Source organism: Panicum virgatum, chromosome 9K, assembly GCF_016808335.1.
Source record: "Panicum virgatum strain AP13 chromosome 9K, P.virgatum_v5, whole genome shotgun sequence".
NCBI lineage: Eukaryota > Viridiplantae > Streptophyta > Magnoliopsida > Poales > Poaceae > Panicum > Panicum virgatum.
The window spans coordinates 48,649,423-48,669,785 of NC_053144.1; the positions used below are offsets into that span (position 1 = coordinate 48,649,423).

Consider the following 20,363-nt stretch of genomic DNA (forward strand, 5'->3'; position numbering starts at 1 on the left):
GTTCAACCGTAGAGGTTATTCCAAAGGATTTCTGATCCTCATGTGCACATTAGGTAACTTTAGTTTTTATTTGAATCAAATGTGTAGAAATTATCGGAAAAGGTTAACGCCTTTACATTAATTTACAACATTTGAAGAAAAGAAAGCTAAGAATTTTAGTAGACCATATTAGAAACCCGATCAATTTGAGGTAATCTTATTTAATTATCGTGTTTTAGGTTACCTCTTGATGGGAACGTTCCCGGTGAATGCCTTTTTGGTTCAGGTGATACAGGTGTGTTGATCGGTGCCGTCAGCATGGTCAAAGTCAGTCAATCAGATAGCAGCCACACCTTTTCGTCCTGAGAAAAGTAGCTGATACCTGCAGCCAGTCAGCCACAGTGGCCACAATAGCCAGTTTGGTTTGCGTTGCTCTAGAAGCTAGTAATTTTGACCGCTAATTAAGGATATTAAATGAAGGCAGTTTACAAAACCAATTCTATAACTCCTGCGCTAGGAACCATGAAGAATCTAATGAAACTTTTAACCGCATGATTAGAGCATGATTACTGTAGTATCACTGTAGTCAATCATGAATTAATTACTATCATTAGATTCGTCGCGAAAAGTTACACCAATCTCTAAAAAAAATTTTGTAAATAAATTTTATTTAGTACTCCATGCGTGCAAAAGAAATTCGTGCCAGGAACTAGCGTGGAGAAACCAAACAAGGCCCCTCATAGAGGCTGCTGAGGGGCAGCTCAACCCCCCTACAAACCGCACGCATTTTCAGGGGCGACTGAGGGGGTGAGCCGCCCCTACAAATGATTTTTTAATTTATTCGAAAAATTCATTTATTTCAAATGGGGATGCAAAATACTCCAAAACAATGTGTAATTTTTACCATAAGCATATACTGTCATGTAGAATTGTAAAAAAAATATGAAAAATACAATTCAACACATTTAGTGTTAAAGAGTGTTGAAAACACAAAGTTAGCCTTAAGTTGTATGCCATAGTAGTGTGACATAGGTATACATTATTGTTTGAAAACATTTATTCATTATATGCTCTGAAATAAGATTTTGATATTTTTCTTATGTTACACAAATCTTATTTTTCCTATGGTGAAAATTTAACAATTTTATCATGTATTTTACTATTTTTTGCATTAATCTATTTTTTTGAATAATTTGCAAAAATATTTGTTAGGGCGGGGCGGGCTCCCGCCCGCCCCTACAAACCGATTTGTTGGGGCCGGGCGGGCCGCCACCCGCCCCTACAAACCGCCCCTATATATGCCCCCGCAACTGCCACCACCTCCTCCTCCTTCGCGCCCTCCTCTTCCTCCTCCTTGCAGCCGCCACCTCCTCCTGGTCCTCCTCCTCGCCGCCGCCACAGCCGCCACCTCCTCCTCCACGCTGCCGCCGCAGCCGCCACCTCCTCCTCCTTCCTCCACGCCGCCGCAGCCGCCACCTCCCCCTCCGCTCCCTCGTCCTTTCCTTCTCCTCCTCGCAGTCACCACCTTCTCCTCCTCCTCCTCCTTCTCGCCACCTTCGCAGTCACCACCTCCTCCTCGCCGCTGCCGCCGCCGCCACCTCCTCCTCGCCGACGCCGGGATCCGCCGCCGCCTCGGATCCACCAACGCCCGGATCCGCCGCCGCCCCGACCTCCGCCGCCGCAACGCCTGGAGCTCGCTGAGGAGGAGGGCTCGTGCCGTTGACACCGCCACCAGCTCTCCTCAGCCACGACTCGTCACAGCGCCGCCCTCGTTCCTCTCCAAGCCACAAGGTAGGTGCCATTGCCTTCCCCTACGGTTAGGGTTAGGGTTAGAACCTGTACGGTTAGGGTTAGGGTTAGAACATGTACGGTTAGGGTTAGGCTTAGGTAAGAGAATGGGAGTACATAAATTAGTGAATTTTTGTTACACTATGAATTTCGTTATTCATTTACTCAATATGAATATGTTAGATGTTCCGTGGTGGCGGTCGTGGTGGCGGTCGTGGCGGTGGTCGTAGGTTTATGGACGATTTTGTGGCTCAGTAGCCAGCAGGCATACACTTCCATCAAGAGGTTGACTTTGTTAACTTTAGTAATGTTGTATTATTCTTTCAACTTTGATAACGTTATTATCACCTTTTTGCAGGATCTCGTTGATCATCAATATACCATTGCATCAGTTAGCTTTCGGGCTATTCTGAATCAAGTCATGAACACTTTAGGTTTGACTTGCATGGGTGGAGAGCCATATTTTACAAGAGGTTTCAAGCAAAGCTCTCTTTTTGCGGGGCAAGTCAGCCTAACACTCCATTGTTCGACATTTGTAGTTCTCTATGTGTCCATCAATGGGAAGCGGAGGAGAGTGCACTTGTTCGTGCACTAGTGTATTTTGATGAAGTGCTAGGGTGAACGATTGGAGACCGCAACTATCTTATCTATCTACGGATGCGAGCAATGCAGTAGCTACAAATTTGTAATATGCATGGATGAATAGCTACTATTATCGTTGAACAGCTTATCTTCTGAAATTTTATTTGATTGCATTGTTATTTGAGTGTTGGATCAGAATGGGTCAATATAGACTTAGCTTGGTAGATATATAAAGTGGGAATTCAAATTTTAAAACATCACGAAATAAATTAAAAATAAATTACTAATTATTTTGATGGGTCAGAAATTTATTTGCAGGGGCGGACCACCCCCCACCCGCCCCTGCAAATCCATTTTCAGGGGCGGGTCACCCCCTGCCCGACCCGCCCCTGAAAAGTTATTTACAGGGGCGGGCAGGGCGGTGACCCGCCCCTGAAAATGGATTTGGGGTGGGGGGGGGGGGTGGCCCGCCCCCGCAAATGTGTTTTGAGGGGCGGTTTCGCTACCCGCCCGTGAAAATAGATATTTTTAGCAGCGAGAACTAGCAACGAGCGCGCTACCCGCCCCTACAAATGCGTTTTTACCCGCCCCAACAAATGTTTTTTTGTAGTAGTGGTAATACGTGGGAATGCAGCCATCGTGAAGACTGAAGAATGTTGTTTATTTGCCGATCGATGAAGGCAAGCAACTCCCACCCATGTGCACGTGAAGAAATACTACGATGGGGATATTCGTTTTATGAAACATCATCTCATATATCACTTGGAGCAGCGCACAGCCGGTTCGGCATGTTTTCGTTGATGTAGAGCTGCAACAGCCCAAGCTATGTTTGAGCTCTAAGCAGTGGTTGTTTTGGTGAAATCCTCAAAAAATATTAAAATTATACTCTGCAAGTGTTCGATAAAGACTACTTTTTCCGTCCTGAAATGTAGGTCATTCTAGAATTTTTTCAATAGATTATATACTCCCTCCGTCCTGAAATGTATGTCATTCTAGAATTTTTCTAATAGATTATAGAGATGGAGAAAAGACTCTCGTACCTCTAATTATTAAGCATTGAAACTCTATTTGGGTTATTAATATGTTCTAATTAAAGTAGTATGCTCTTTCTCATGCACCTCTCCCTACATAACTGCATGCACGTCTTTTTATTGAAAAAAACCTGAAAACGTTGCACAATTAAGATGATTTGATCCACTCACAACCTAAAATGTCTTACATTTGAGTACAAAATTTAAACTCTAGAATTTTCTACATTTTAGGACGGAGGGAGTATATATTGGCAGCTCCAACTCAATGAAACGTCCCGAACGGGTTATGCGTGCGCGCATTGGCGTGTAATCATTGTAATAGAATCAAGTGGCACGTGCGCATTGGCATTGTTGTTGCAATAGAAACAAATAATGTTACACATTTTCAACAAAATGACTTGAGAACTCAAAATCCTCAACTTTGGAGTTAATAGTAGTTTAGAAATCCTCAATAACCATGAACGCTAGGAGTTTACACTTAATTCGTACTGATACATCACCGTAGCGTTAGCACCATGTGGTAAGGGAGGACAGGTAATATTCTTTTCTTTGTCGCCGAACAGATATGCTCTTTTTTTTTTATCTCCAAACAGATTAACCCGAGCTTGGGTGATATTCAATGAATATGTTATCTGGAAAGAAAAATATATTGAGCAATATGTTGTTTATTCTTGTCTATTAGCGCTTTAAATTCAGCAACATTATTGCCATATTTTAGACTGTTCAAGTTCTGTTCCATCGGGTTGCAAAGCTACTTAGAGAAATCATGCTGTAATATCGTCATGGGGCATAATGTTTCCCTGCGGTGCTGAATGCTTCTGGTATCAAGTAAACAATTCTTGAATAAAGTCAGAACAGGACTAGAGGATACAATCATTCTTAGAGTAGTTCAGCTACATGGGTCAGAATAGGACGAAGAAGAGGATTTCTTCAAAGAACTAAATGACTAGGGAATGAAATGCAATAATGGGAAGTTTTACCATCAGAACATTTTGTTACACATAGTGTTGTTAATTTTGTCTACAGAGCAATCAAAATGAAGAAATGAAGAAAAGATGGAAACAATTGAGTATTCCATTTTGTTGGGTATTTTGTAACAAATTTATAGTAATGAAATATATTTTTATTACTATAAATTTTTTTGCTAGGTTTTTTAAAAACATATGCATGGGGAATGTGCATCTCCAATATAATTTGTAGTTATTATTATGCTAATAAAGTTTGTTAAATTAAAAATACTTGTTTACTTGGTTTTCTTTATGAATGTAAAATTCTTGTTTACAACATTTCTTGAAAGCTCAATATCGATAAAAGTTATTGTGGTATTGAATATGTTGGTGCTACACATACCTTTCCACGAATATAAAAATGCAGTATGCATCGACGGTGATAGCGTCCGACAATGCAGGAAGCATGCGGCAGTGCGTATATGAGGCGAGCAGCGGTGCAGACGGGGAGGCATGGCCAGCGAACGGTGCAAAAGCATGCGGCAAGCCAGACATCGCCTTTTAAGGTCCCAGGGAAGAATGCAACTTGGCCTCTTACTCGGCGAGACCTATTTGGAGCGTTGTTCAGTTCGTTTGTAGCGAATCAAACGCAATGCATTATTGGAAAAACAGCGGTATCTATAGCGGTATCATATTTCGAACATATTTTTATATTTATATACTCATACATACCATTATACACTATTTTATACGTGCCATTTACCTATTTTTGTAATTATATAGTTTTTCATGTTTCGAAAATTTTGTCTATTTTTATCACAATTGAGACCTCGTCATTTGTTTTCACTATATATAGTTTCTGTAGCAATTAAAATTTAATATGATTATTTTTTCGTAATAATATTTTGTAGACATGTGCGATGTCGCACGTGCACCCTGAAATGTAGGTCATTCTAGAATTTTTTCAATAGATTATATACTCCCTCCGTCCTGAAATATATGTCATTCTAGAATTTTTCTAATAGATTATAGAGATGGAGAAAAGACTCTCCTACCTCTAATTATTAAGCATTGAGACTCTATTTGGGTAATTAATATGTTCTAATTAAAGTAGCATGCTCTTTCTCATGCACCTCCCCCTACATAACTGCATGCACGTCTTTTTAGTGAAAAAATCTAAAAACGATGCACAATTAAGATGATTTGATTCACTCACAATCTAGAATGTCTTACATTTGAGTACAAAATTTGAACTCTAGAATTTTCTACATTTCAGAACGGAGTGAGTATATATTGGCAGCTCCAACTCAATGAAACGTCCCGAACGGGTTATGCGTGCGCGCACTGGCGTGTAATCATTGTAATAGAATCAAATGGCACGTGCGCATTGGTGTTGTTGTTGCAATAGAAACAAATAATGTTACACATTTTCAACAAAATGACTTGAGAACTCAAAATCCAAGAACAGAGTCTTCGAAATTCAGGTTTAGGCCGATTCACACATTAAACCTGGGCTCCATTTATTCACGCAGCTTGGTCCAATCAGGGGCCCCTCTTCATGCATTCGAACCACAGAAAGCCCAGTAACAGCCCACTGAAAATAACCCAACCTAATCCAGGAAGGCCTGCAGGAAGTCGATGACCTTGTCGACGTCATCCGGAAGGACGTCCCTGGCCGCGTCCGCCGCCGCGAACCGCTCGCCCCACGCCGCCAGGAGCGGCGTCCTCGCCGCGTCCAGGACCCTGACGCCGACCATCTTCTCGAACACCTTGAACCACCCGAGGTAGCTGCCCAGCACGACGTCCACGAACCCGATGCCGTCGCCGCCGAAGTAGCCGCCCCCCTTCCCGCGGGAGGAGCAGTCCCGGAACGCGCCCTCCAGCGTCTCCAGCGCCGCGACGATCCGCGCCGCCGCGCCGGCCTTCTCCTCGGCCTCCCGCGCGAACAGGATCGTGTGCCACGGCGAACCCACCTGCGCGCGCACATGCTCTGGTGATGTCGTGATGAGCTGAGCTCCACGCACACGGCGTGCTTGCGGGGTTGGTGCGCGTGGCGGCGCGTACCTTGTCGTCGACGAAGGCGGCCCAGAAGCGGGCGGTGGCGCGCTCGTACGGGTCGGCGGGGAGGACGGGCGGGCCGCCGGCGAAGACCTCGTCGAGGTACTGGACGATGACCTGCGACTCGGCGATCGGCCTGCCACCGTGGATGAGCACGGGGACTTTCCCGTGCACGGGGTTGGACTGGAGGAGGAGCGCGCTCTTGTGGAGGAGGTCCTCCTCGACGTACTCGTAGCTGAGGCCCTTGAGGTTGAGCACGATCTGCACCCGGTTCACGTAGGGGCTGTCCCACACGCCCAGCAGCTTCAGGTCACCACCTCCTCCATTGGCGGCCGCCATTGCCAGCGCCAGTGCAAGCTCGATCGATCAGGCTATTATCTGGATCGGAGGATGTTGTGCAGCAGTGGAGAGGATCGATGTAGTGGACGGAGCCTGTGAGAGTGGTTGCAACTGATTAAACTAAGTTAGGTGATCACAAATACTCGCAGGCATTCGGGAGGTCATGATTGCACGTTAGGTGCCTGCTTGATTTGCGCAGAGTTTCCTCGACATATAAAATTCCTTCAGTTCGTGGGAATGAAATGAATGAGCGTGCGAGAGTGGTTGCGGCAGCTTTCGATCACAAAAGTATGTGGCCTCGGTAACCACCGTACCAGATCTTCTGCGGCATGCGCTGTCTTTGCGCGCCTCGCACGTAGCCTCCTCTCCATGGATGGCAGATTCGCAGCCATCTAGTCCTCCAGACAGGGGGAACCGGGGAACAGACATCAAACATCAATCTCTTTGGGTGGAAACGACGACCCCGGTTTTTCGGTTGGTAAGATAGGATAAAGAGAATTTACTTGTGGTTGATGACGTGCCTACACTGTGCCTGCCCACGCCAGAAGATTCCATTGCAGCAAATAAAGGTCCCGTTTGAATCAGAGCAACGTGCCCACATCACACCCTCTAAATAGCCCTAAATTTTAGGAAGGCCTTCAAATCCTCTTCTCCACACTCCATTTCTAGAGGTTTCTATTATAAGTTAGAATTGAGAATTATTTAGAAACTCCTAACAAATATGAAAGTGATCGGGTGCTCTAGACTAAGAGGGGAAGGAGGTAAATTAGGCACTCTTAAAAACTGAACCTATGGCTCCAACTAGTTTGCACAAAATTTAAACTAAAACAAACTATCTAGATGTGCAACTATGGTTCATCTAGTGTGAAATCCTCATCTCAAAAAGAGTTTTGCAACCTATAGTCAATCCTAACAAAATAATATACTAAAAAAAGTAAAGGCACACAAGTTGCAATATGAAATGCGGAAGCTTAAAGAGAAGGGATGAGAGGAAACAAACTCTCGACACGAAGATTTATCCCGTAGTTCGGATTGTCACAAAGGCGCCCCTACATCCATGTTGTTGAAGCACTCACGAAGAGTATCGCTTCCCGGCAATCAAGTCTCTTCTGTGAACACAATCACGGTCACCTTGATCCTGATTTCCACTAAGGGAGATTGGCCACGAAGGAGGGGTCTCCGTCCCCCGCACAATGTTGTCGACGCCGCTCCACACCAAGCCGGAGGGTCGTTGACGTGCCGGCGAGCCACCAATGCTCCAAGGAGGCCGGCGCACCGAAGTACAAGTTTGGTTCACTCTAGAACCAGCCACAAGGATCACAACATTGCTTGTTCGCTCTCTCAAGAGCTAATCTAGCACTCACACTTACAAAGCTAGTGCTAAAACCTAAGTATATGATCAATATGCACTTGAGTTGGCTTGGAGGTGTTCTTCAATGTGTATGGGGTCTCTCTAGTCTCCAGCAACCTCAAAGTGGCCGGGATGAGACATATATATAGGCCACCAAGTCTTGGAGTCGTTGCTCTAATGGATAGCTGAAATCAGCAAACCATCGGATGAACCGATTCCTCTGCATGGGGTGGCGTCGGTTCATCCGGTCACTCTCAGACCTGAAGTAGTCGTTGAGCTTCTGACGCACTGTCTGCGGAACCATCGGTTTAACCGATGACTGGGTGTCGGTTAAACCAGTCACTCACAGCATCTGAACTAGCCGTTGGATCTCCTTCTTCAGCTGACGTCATTGCACCGATGGGATGCTCCGATGCACCGCCGGTTCAACCGGTGCTGAAGGCGTAGCTCCTCCGCATTTTACATCGTCTCTGGAACATAGTACCTTGAATGTACCGATGCTCGTCTTGACCTCATCGGTTCAACCGGTGCCACTGAGATTTCCTCACTTGGCTCAGTTGGCACACCAAATTGCGCCGATGCATAGGGCGTCAGATCTTCCGATAACCATCGGATGCACCGATGGTGGGGCCATCAGTTTAACCGGTGCAGATGAATCTGCAACTCCTCGTCCAATATGTCGCGGCGATCTTTTGGATACTTCAAATATCTTGATGGTGGATTGGACATGGCGTCTTGACGATGGATTGGACATTGCGTCTCGACGATGAATTAGACGTGTTGACTCATATCCATGGGACCTAATAACGCCTACAAGTGTGATCTCACAAACTCATTAGTCCCATTGATTATGTTGTCACTCAATCACCAAAATCACAAACAATGACCTAAATGGGGCCATGTTCCTTACAAAATAGAGGCAACCCTATTTAATATTTACTGGGTCTGATTTATTTACTATTGTTGGAGTTGCTCTTAGAACTAAACTTTAGTCTGGACTAAACTTAAGGTAACTATTGGGTAACTAAACTTTAGTTCATGCCTGCTTGGATTCATGGACTAAACTTTACGTGGGCCCCTCAATGCTACTAGACCCACATGTCATAGATACAAAATTCATCAATGCCATCGAGTGGCATCCAAGGGATAAGTTAAATTTTTAATGGCATTCAGGAAATTTATTTTTATGTGGGACATATATAGAAATATTATTTTTATCCTTGGATTATACTATTGTTGTGCCTACATCCTACATGCGCATAGTGAAGGATACTTTGGTCTTTTCACATATTGCATGTTCGTTTAGTCCAAATTAGATGGGTTTTGAGACTAATGGAAGCAACAAATATGACAAAAGTTTACATTTGGCCAAAGGGAACATGATCTTATATTAGTTCTAAACTTACAGAAGTTGCTTCCTCACTTTGCACAAACAAATACATACCAAGGTGATATTCCCATCTTAAAGATGTCACTCGAAGGTAGCATCTTTAACAAAATGTCAAGCATTATGTGACATAACACTGCCTCCTTTTTCTTAATGGTGTATTAGCATTTGAAAAGTTTTAATAAACAAATTCTGACCATTGATTTCTGTTAGAATACATTATCAATTGTTACAAAATCAATATCATGGTGAAGGTACCTGAAATCTGAATATATTGGTACAACTTTTTAGACACTAAACATGTATGTAATTTAACAAATCACTGGTTAAAACCAACAAGTTTGACCTTTTCAGTTCACACCCTAAATAAGAGAAAAAAGGAGGTACATTACATTTTTGTAAATAAAGAATGTATGCTAATTCAACATTTTGTGAAGAATAGCGAGAGATTCAATAAAGAGTAGTATAATAGTTTCTTTTGAGGAGGACTAGTAGACAAGTTAAATAGAAATATCTAACGAAACCAAGACCGTTGATCATTCTCTGCTCTCTGCTTGTCTTGGGGTCTCTGTCAGCTTGGTTTCTGAACTACGCACCCACCATATTGGCTAGTAAAAACTAAACACCTCAATTTACCGTACACAAAATTGCAAGAATTACATGATCACGCTTGAACATTCACTTCATCACTTGGCAGCCCCGTCGTTGTTAGCCAACGTCTTTTATTTGTTTCATTTCTTACATGATAATTCAATCCGATCCGAGTGAAATTCACTTGGCGGCAGCGGCAGCGTAAGCGACACGGAGCTTATGGGTGTACTGCATGGAGCTTATGGGTGTACTGCACGGCCTCGTCCGCCTCCGGCACCACCTCCTTCGCCGCCGCACTTCCACCGAATCGCTCCGCCCACGCGGCCAAGAGCGGAGTCTTGCTGGAGCGAATGATCTCGACTCCGTACATCCTGTGCACCGCCTCGAACCAGAGCAAGAAGGAGCCAAGCGCAATGTCGAGGTAGCCGATGGAGTCGCCGCCGAAGAAGGCCTTGCCCTCGGAGCACTTGGCGAAGGCCACCTCCATTTACCCAATGGCGGCAAATATCCCAGTCCATCAATGGCGGAAATAGCTGCAAGCAAACGACGGTGCCAATTCGACCTTAAAAATACTCCCTCGGTTCTTACTTTGTAAGTGGGACAAATGAATTTATTTAAAAATAAACTAATTTGTTTGTCCTAAACGGCATATATTCAAAAATGAGAATTTTACTCGCATTAACTCATACCTTGTCGTCGACATAGGCAACCCAGAAGCGAGCAGTAGCGCGCTTATAGGGGCCGCCGGGGAGGATGGATGGGCTGGCGAACAGCTGGTCGACGTACTCCACGACGACAAGTGACTCACACATGAGCTTACCATTGTGGATGAGCACGGGCACCTTCTTGTGGACTGGATTCACCTTGAGCAGGAGCTTGCTCTTGTGGAAGAGGTACTCCTTGACATACTCATAGCTCACGCCCTTCATGCTCGACGCCATGCGCACACGGAGCGCGAACGGACTCACGACCACGCCCTGGAGGAAAAAAACAGATATGCTGAGGTACTGAGTTCAGATACTCTAATTTATCTTGACGAACAGATCTAATTGGTAGTAAATTAGTATTGTAGAATAATCTTACTGCACGCCTAACTAACATTATACTTAACCACGAACGTGATGATTTTAAATGAAATCTAGACCAGACAGATGTTTTTACAGTAAAATCACATTACTTCGGACTAATACATCAGAATATCCCAAATACAAACAAAAAGTTTTGAAAACTTAAAATCCCACTCAAGATCAAGATCTTCTTATGGTACCTAAAACAGGGAGTCATACTTACAAAAGACAACTTGGCAAGACGTAATTGGCAAGGGAGCCAACAATGCTGCTTTTGTCATGAAGATGAGACAATACAACATTTTTTCTTTGACTGTCGTGTTACACGGCTGATATGGGCCTCAGTCTACGCGGCTTGGGGTTTGCCTAAACCAAGTAGTGTATCTAATATGTTTGGAAACTGGTTAAATGGTATATCAAAACATTACAAACCACTTGTTTTTTAAGGTGCTGCGGCCCTTTGCTAGTCTGTTTGGCACTGCAGAAATGCAGTAGTATTTGATAACAAAAAATATTCTTTCTTGCAGGTTATCTTCGCGACTACACATTGGTTACAAACATGGGCTATCCTACAACGGCTCTCTTCGCAGGACACACTTGTGGCGGCGTCGTATTTTTTGGCCCAGGTGACCAAGGACTTTTTTGCCCGGGTGCATGAGTGGCAGTCTAGTCTTAGGATTGACAGCTATTAATGTGTTTGGCTTCTATCAAAAACTTTTTTGTAGGGTTGTTTGTCAATAAGACAGAGGCCGGGAACATTTCAAGGTTTCAAGGCGATGTATTATCTTGATGTATCAAACTTGAAATTAATAAAGTTTCTCTTTTTTTTTAAAAAAAAGAGCTTAGTCCCTCCTTGCCGGCCATTGTAGTCTTCGTTAAATGCTTCACTCTACCGACTTTTGGCTTGTGACTAGTCCTGTCTTGCTTTGCCTCCGTGCATACTATACAGTTTGAGCATTTATATAAGCAGGTCTGGTATACTTAGTCTACATGAGATTATTTATTGCAGAAAATTTTAGCCGTGTATCAGTATCGACTACAACAGTGGTTGGTATTTTTGGCAGCAACCGAAAGTCTTTTCTCCGGTAATGCTGCCTCTAATTTGGTCCACTATAATTTTTATTAAAATAATAGTCATAGGATATATTCTAATAATCCAATCTACATCTAAATTACCCTCTCTTAGTAGCATTATAAAAAGAAAATAAGGTAAGCATTATTAATTTGTAGTGAGCAAACAGCCAACATGATCTACTGGACAAAGGTTGTATTCAACAAACAATAGGATACACCGTAAGTCCAACTATTTTTACTCATAGAACTGATTTCCCCTCATTAGCAACAAAGCACACAACATGACCATATACTCTGTATAACACACAAACAGTTTTATGAGTAAATCTCACACATGAACACACAAACAGTGGATCCACTGAGCCAGTGGTAATCATAGTACCTTGTCTTATCTAGCGGTGATTAATCTAGCAGCAGAATTAAAACAACTAAGAAAATACATGTGACAATTCTAGTGATTCTTGGTTAGTAACTCTGAGTTGGGAACAAAATATCAAGCTTGATCAAACATTTCATGATTTCATTAGTGCATGTTCTACCTTGATCAAATGTTCTATCTAGAAAATAGTAGGCAACAATTAGCATCAGAAACTGAGTTTCATTCAATTTGCTCCATTTAAAAAAATAAAGAAAAAAGATGGTGTATTTTGAGTGCCTAGTGCTATTCTGATCACTTATTTTTATAGGTTCAGGTAAACAGTCCAAGGTTGATTTCTATCACAGGATGTACCAAAGGCTCTCCAAGATATAGCAAAGCTAAAACTAGCCCTGCTAATGGGTCGTAACCCGCACCATACCCGACTCCACCCAAAACTAATTTACTAATGTACCCAAACCTACCCAACCCAAATAATTAGTTTCTCAACTCTAACCAGCCCACCCCATTCCAAGTGGATAACCCATAGAAACCCATGGGTTCTTCTATATGTTTCGGAACTTGCAAAAGCAGAGCAAATAAGCTGTGAGCAATGTCTAGGCACAAGAAAGCTACTACAATAATTAATGAGCATCATCCGAAACGCTAACACCAACACCTTGATGTCATCCAAAAGAGTATCACCATCATCACCAAAGAAATACATGAATAATTTACCTATTTTATACCACAAAACACTAGACACGACTCCACGGCCAGAGCAAACTGATAACTCAATTTTATAGGAAACCACACTTAGTATCTCGAAGCTTAAGCTATCCAGGGATGATGGTTGCTTCTCCACTCAGCCACACCTTCAGGGAACCAAAGAGGAATTTCTGACCATGGATTACATTCCTACATAAGATGTAACAAATTTACCGCTGGATCAAATGGTACATACAGAATAAGGAATAAGAATGCATAAGAATGCTAAGTTTTCTTTGAAGCCACCTCCAAAGTACTAAAATTTTGTGAACATTCCAGTCCACATCAGGCAGTACTTGAAAATACACAACAGAGTTAGCCAATGGACTAGATCACGCAACATAGAGATAATCTACAATAAGGATTAGATCAGGCAGTATATACATATGAATAACTATGCGGTATGCAAGAGATTTACAGCCAACAAAACTGAACTAGGCAGCAGCCGGCAGTACACTACACTTCCTTTTGCCAAATTTAAGAGATTCAAGAGGAGAAAGCAATCGCCAATCACGCATCAGGCAACATAGAGATAATCAACACAGAGACAATCTACAATAAGGATAGCGCAGTGTGACCATGTGCATGAGTTCCTTGCAAGACAAAAGATAACAACGAATACAGCAATAGGCTAACAGCAAAAGCACATGATATTTTGTCATAATTTAGTTTATCAAAAGATAACTACATAAAGAAATGGGCTAACAGTCTTGAGGTGATTTCACAGTACATTGGCATTATATCAGGTGTACCTTTAGGAGCCATCTCAGCTTCTCATGGTGAATTTTTTTTTCTTTTAAGCCATAATCCGTCAGATATTTCATAAGCGCCTTCTCAATTGCTACACCGGTATGTGGATACTTCACATCCTTAAAAGCAATTATCATTCTTTTTTCAAAACAAATCAGGGTCAATATAATTGACTGTCAAGCAAATGTACCCTCGCTTCTGATTTGATGTCCAAAGATCAGATGTAAAGCAAATCCGAGAGTTAATCATATGGAGATCACTACACAAAGCTCTCTTCATCCCCTCAAACATAGCAACACAATCATTACGAATGGTTTGCCGCCCAATGGAACTAAACATGGGCTAAGCTCTCTTCATCCTCTCAAACATAGCAACACAATCATTACGAATGGTTTGCCGCCCAATGGAATTAAACGTGGGCTGCAGTGAATCCATCCAAGGTTCAAATCTTTCATCATCAAATTTGTTAAAAGGAACCTCCGCTCAAATGCACTAAGTAATCATTAACTCTCGGCTTTTTTGGGAATTGAAGATAATCATTAATTGCATCTATGGAAGGCAGCATAGGTACTAGCAGCGTAATTAAATGGGTTAATTAGAAAGCAGAGTTGACACGTTCAGAAGGCTGCAGCAGTCAGGGAAAGAATCACAAGTAATTAGTAAAATTGGCCTGCAAGGATGCCATATGCACTTGTTCATATCTAAACAAGTCGTCACAACAGTAGCATGATCATTGTACAGGAAAAGAAGCATTAGAACAAAGAGCAGATAATGAAGTTCTTTAAAATAAAAAAAAGAGGGAACTGGCATCCCAAGAATTGAACTGACTGCCATCCGATTAATTAATCGATTAAGTGTGACTAGTTGATCGTAACAGAAAAGCACAACTAGTGAAAAGAGGTCTGGTGGTCAATATACTGATAAAACTGCAAGCAAACATTTCGCACACGAATAGAAGAACACCACAACCAAGTAAATGTTGTCTATAAGGTATCAAGCTGATTTCATGGTATTAATTTTAATAATTGGTACTAGGGACAATATCAACAAGCTATCCGCTAGTACTAGGGACAATACTAGTGCGGAGAGCGGCCAGTGGAGAGGACGGCGAGGAGGGCAGCTAGCAGGGAGAATGGAAAGGAGGGCGGCCGGCAGGGAGGACGGCAAGGAGGGTGGCCGCCGCCGCTGCTCCTCGCAGTCTGCTCGATTCCTGTCCCCGCAAATCTAGCAAGAAGATGAACAGGGGTGAGGCAGTGAGGAAAAGGAGGAAGATTAGGGAAGGGTGATGCGGAGGAGATGGAGGACTGGAGGTGGAGCACCTGGATTTGGAGGAGGATGGCCTGCTGGATGGCGGACGGTGAAGGCAGCGGAGCCTCCTGCAGCGACGACAACGGAGGCTTGAAGGACTCGCGAGGAGTCGCGAGTCGCCTTGCGGTCACCCATGCCAGGTCAAGACCCATAGTCAACTCGCATCCAACCCGCACTTAGTAAAGACCCAACCCGCCCCAATCTCATAGTTCCTATAACCCATTCCCACCCATACCAGTAAGACCCATCTCAGTACCCGATCCAGAAAACCCAAAATGACCCGCCCCACTAGTAGGGCTAGCTAAAACTCTTATAGAAAAGATCACCCTCAGACTTTGGCATAACTTGGTGAAGAGGTTATTGGAACTACGACTGCCATATTTTTTTAGTTGCATTTATGTCACATGTTATTGAGACTATATATATACTAAATATTCAGTATGGAAGAGTACTTTGTTAAGAAGATGGGTCAATACTTTTTTGGCGGGCTCGCATTAGGCTTAGTTTGGTGTGCATACGCCATCATGTTGGCATTTAGTATGAATGTGAGTGTTCCGGACAAACTTGATCATAGGTCAAGAAAGGGTTTAGAGTGAAGAAAATGAGAGTGTTTTAAAGATTTTGGCTGAGATTCTTGAGTGGAAGGACAGGAGAATGAAACACCTCAAGGAGAATTACAAGAAGATGCAAGATGAGTCTCAGAGGGTAAGTCGAGTGGACAAAGAGTGGACAAAATAGACGTAAGTAATGTGGAGCAAGAGGTGAGGGAGCTGAACGAGGCAATTCATGCTCTCAAGGCATGTGCAAAGCTAAAGGAAGGCTATGAAAAGGTCAGTTTATTATATTATTAGCAGATTTGTGTCTAGAATTGTTTGATTCTTGAGCTGTCATGACTTAGTAGATATGTGTGACACACGAGGAAGTGCCATTGGTATCTATTGAGAAACCGATGACCCTAACTTTGGCATCGACTCCTTATGTGAACCCTTAACCACACTACTTTCTCTATGGATATCTTCACACCAACACTTACACCAGAGACCAACTTTCTACAAGGGAACTCAAACCTTTGTTCAAAACTCAATTTTATACAACACGAGCGGACATTTACACTCTTTATGTGGCTATATCCTACCATGACACCACTACACTACTATGTATATGGCATGTCATCTCCTATGGCAAGGGGGACGAGAGTGACCCATATATATACATATATATATATACACATATACATATATATATATATATATATATATATATATATATATATATATATACATATATACATATATATATACATATATATATACATATATATATATATATATATATATATAAGACTTCATGGCTCATATGTTGTTGCTGTGTGTCCACATTCTACACTATTCTATATTTTTAGAATTTTCTCCATCTTTATCCTATCATAAAAATATCTTTTCTCTAGAGAATTCCACACTTCACTATGAAGCATGACAATTATTACTCATACATGCTCTTCACTCTTCTAGAACCTTCTTACCTTGGCATGATCTTATACTCATGTATCACAAAGTTAGTTTCTTCTGATTTTCACAGTTTCCCAAGTATGCATTGCATATTTCAACAGTAACTTACATATGGCATATGTGTGCATTGTGCAGGATGAGCAATTAGAGACAAGGACTTCATCTCTTGAGGAAGATTGATGAAAGTGCGCATAAGGACGGTGATGTTACGATCAGATACATTCTAACAGACGGGATAGTGATAGTACGGTTTGGCATAGATGTTAGAGTACAGTAGAGACATAGTTTGGCTTGGGTTACCAGATGTTGGGTTAGCAGCAATGGTCGAACTCACTCTGAATTTTAGGTGGGGCAGATTCTAATTTTGTTTAGAGTTATTTTTTTCCTTTTTTATATTTCCTGTTTGTAAAATAAAATAAATAGGAAAAAAATAAAAATAAAGAAGGTGGCTGGTTGGGCCACTCAAAGCCCAAACCAGACCAAGTAGCCCAGCCAGAAAGGCCACAGTGTGTCCGCGCTTATCCACAAGATCTGCTCGTCTCCTCCACCGGAGGGAGGCACAGGACCGCAAGACTCTGATACTCAGGAGCGGATGCCATTTCGGGCAGCGATGGTGGCGCCGCAATTGAGATGGCTCACTTGCTCTATGGGGGAGCGCGTGTGCAAGGTCATAGGCGAACCACACGCAACCTAGACCGGGCCACGGCCCACCTCCAGCGCGACGCCCTGAAAGACCCTTGTTTGGTTTTGGTAATTGAGTGACAACTTAGGTGGACTAATAAGTGTTTATGTTGAGATACACAGGAGATTAGTCCACACAAAGACACTAGTATGAGCAACATGTGCCATGGAGGAGAAATGGCTAATGGTTGATGCTATGCTCATATAGTGTGATCGAGGAGCTCATTGCATATGAGATATGACATGGAGTTATGTGACCAAAGTGGAGAAGATCAAGACAAGGCTTGGCTTGATGGACCGGTTGCAATGGAGAAGGGCAAGTCAAGGCTTTGAAGCGAGGGACCGCGAGGCGGTGAAGCTTGGGCAAGATTTGGCGCCGATGTACCGAGGCAACGGTGAAGAGCGAGCAAGGTCAAAATCGATGAACCAAAGAGGTCATGTGATAATATGGAGTGGATCATATCATTCAAGAAAGATCAAGCCAAGTGTTGACTCATGATGATGATCAAAAGGCTTGATGGAGTTTGGTGCTTGTGTGGCATCAATATTTGGGAAGATGAAATGGAATGCACAAGGCAAATGTATGACTTGTAGGGCATTTCATTTCACCGGTCAAAGGTTGTGTAGAGAAGTGTATGATCGGATTTAGGATAGATGGCCGTACTATCAAGAGGGGCAAACTTGTTTGCATTTCGGTCATCTAGTGCCACTTGAGCGATATAACATTGCGATGTTGCTAGGATCGAGTGGCGTGGTGAGATCAAGTGAAAATCCTTTGAAAATATTTGTGAAATGCTAACACACATGCACATGGTGTTGTTCACGTGGTGGTGTTGGCACATTTGCAAAGGAGAAAGAGTTGGAGTTGTTGTTTATCAACTTGGGGAAGCAAGAAAGGCTTTTCGGTGTTCTTCGGAGATGAGGTTGGCTCTTGGAGTGAAATACTGCTTTGATCCATTGTGTTTTGGATCAAATATTCAGTTGGGTTGTGTAGCCCTCTGAATAAGCTTTCCATAGAGTTAAAGATCATCAAATTTGGACATTGGAGCTAAGAGTTATGACCGTTTTACCGAGATACATTTCTGCTGGAAATAGACCTGCGGACGGTCCGCTCCTTGGGGGAGGACGGTCCGCCGTTATCTCGGATGAGCTCGAACAGAACCGTTTTTGGCTCTGTTGGTGGTCCAAAATGAACTGCGGACCGTCCGGTCCATGGGGGCGGACGGTCCGCCTTTAAAAGCTGAAACGGGCGTAGAAACGTGGTAGTTCTTTCTTGGGTGTACAAATTGTACTGCGGACGGTCCGGCCCTTGGGGGCGGACGGTCCGCCTCCTACTGAAAATTCTGGGATAGAAACACTGCAGTTTCTGTGTGTGCTGACCTTTTGAACGGCGGACGGTCCGCCCCTGGGGAGCGGACAGTCCGCCCCTGGGGAGCGGACAGTCCGCCCCTGGGGAGCGGACAGTCCGCCGGTCACTTCCAGTTTTAGTCAGAGACGTTTGCAAATCGGTTGGTTCGAAGTTTTGAACCGCGGACAGTCCGCCCCAGGGGTGCGGACAGTCCGCCCGGGGCTCTAACGGTCGACTCTGACACATAATCATTGCAGTTCTAGCCGTTGGTTTTGAATGGCGGACGGTCCGGTCTCTGTGAGGCGGACAGTCCGCGAAAACTCTGTTTTCATGGGATTTGAGTGTAACGGCTAGTTTGGGGCCTCCCTCTATAAATAGAGGGTGTGGCCGGCCATTTGACGTGGCTGAGCACCTTGGGGACTTGGTGTCTGTCGGTGTCCCGACCCGGGGTCCTGGATCCCAACTAGTAAATGCTGCGTGTTTCCTCGTCCCAGATGATGATGCAAGAGGCAATCATAGTAACGCACAGTTTATCCTGGTTCCGGCCGCGGGGCCGTACGTCCAGCAAAATGGGTGTGCAAGGGCACTGTATTATCTTGCACCCGGACTGCTCGTAGTAGGGGGTACAAGCCAGGCGAGAGATGGAGGGAAGCTCCCAAGTCTCTGCTAGGAGTGGAGTCTGTTGAGATGAGTGCTCGGTAGTGCTGAGAGTTCTCTGAGAGGGAAGCGAGAAAACCAGAGCCGAGAGAGAGAGCCTGTCTAAAGGAAGCCTACCTCCTCCTTTTATAGTCACAAGGAGGGGCGGCGCACATGAGTGAGGGCATAGAAGTCGTCGTTTTCCCCCGAATCGCAGGGCACAGTGGTCGGATACTGTAGGAAGTACACTGTGGGAAGGCGACGCGCGTCGCAGTCGTCCTGGGTATCGTCCTTGGTCCTGCGAAGATTGTGCCGGTCGCCCTGCCAACCTCTGCAGGCGGCGTGGTCGTCGCTGGTGCATGGTCTTCCATGTACGGCGCGGTGGCATTCGGTGGGCCCTGCGGATTAGGGTCCTGCACGCACCAGCGGTAGCGGTAGTGGGACGCGCGGTGACCCCGGACCCCCTGGTCGGAGTGCAGGTGTGCACACTAGGAGGTCCGGGGGACTCTGTACGTGCGTGCCGAGCGCCCCTCCCTGAAGGACACGTGACGTCGCCGGACCCCTTCCCCAGCAAGAGGCGGGTCCGGTTGGTCGGTGTCGGCAGAATAGTAATCGGGAGCAGTGACGAGCCTGTCTTATCCTGCGTCGCAGGTCCCACAGTGTTGCTACAGCAACCGGGACGGCGGAGCGGTGACCGAAGTCAGCGGATGGGACCCCGGTCACATCCACTGTGGGAGTGGCGGTCTGACGCCGCCTGTCCTTGGTGCCGTGGCGGAGTGGCTGGCCTTTAATGCCTTCGTACGGCGAGTGGTTGG

The 20,363-nt window shown here is 44.3% G+C and overlaps 1 protein-coding gene and 1 pseudogene across 1 annotated transcript; both read right to left on the bottom strand.

Annotated features, from left to right (window-relative positions):
* Positions 1-5,784: 5,784 nt before the first annotated feature.
* LOC120651886 (probable glutathione S-transferase GSTU6) lies at positions 5,785-6,988 on the bottom strand. The gene is made up of 2 exons (XM_039929525.1): positions 6,392-6,988; positions 5,785-6,300 (listed from the first exon to the last, which is right to left on the bottom strand). Exons 1-2 carry the CDS (start codon positions 6,722-6,724, stop codon positions 5,938-5,940), a joined length of 696 nt encoding a protein of 231 aa, XP_039785459.1. The 5' UTR covers positions 6,725-6,988; the 3' UTR covers positions 5,785-5,937.
* A 3,282-nt stretch (positions 6,989-10,270) lies between these two features.
* LOC120648059 lies at positions 10,271-13,276 on the bottom strand (annotated as a pseudogene).
* Between the last annotated feature and the right edge of the window lie 7,087 nt (positions 13,277-20,363).

Excerpts from the sequence above, each read along its gene's own strand:
- LOC120651886 (XM_039929525.1), bottom strand. The coding sequence starts at position 6,724 with ATGGCGGCCGCCAATGGAGGAGGTGGTGACCTGAAGCTGCTGGGCGTG. Across the intron at positions 6,301-6,391 it reads CCGCCTTCGTCGACGACAAG|GTGGGTTCGCCGTGGCACAC; the intron begins GTACGCGCCGCC and ends GTGCGCGCGCAG.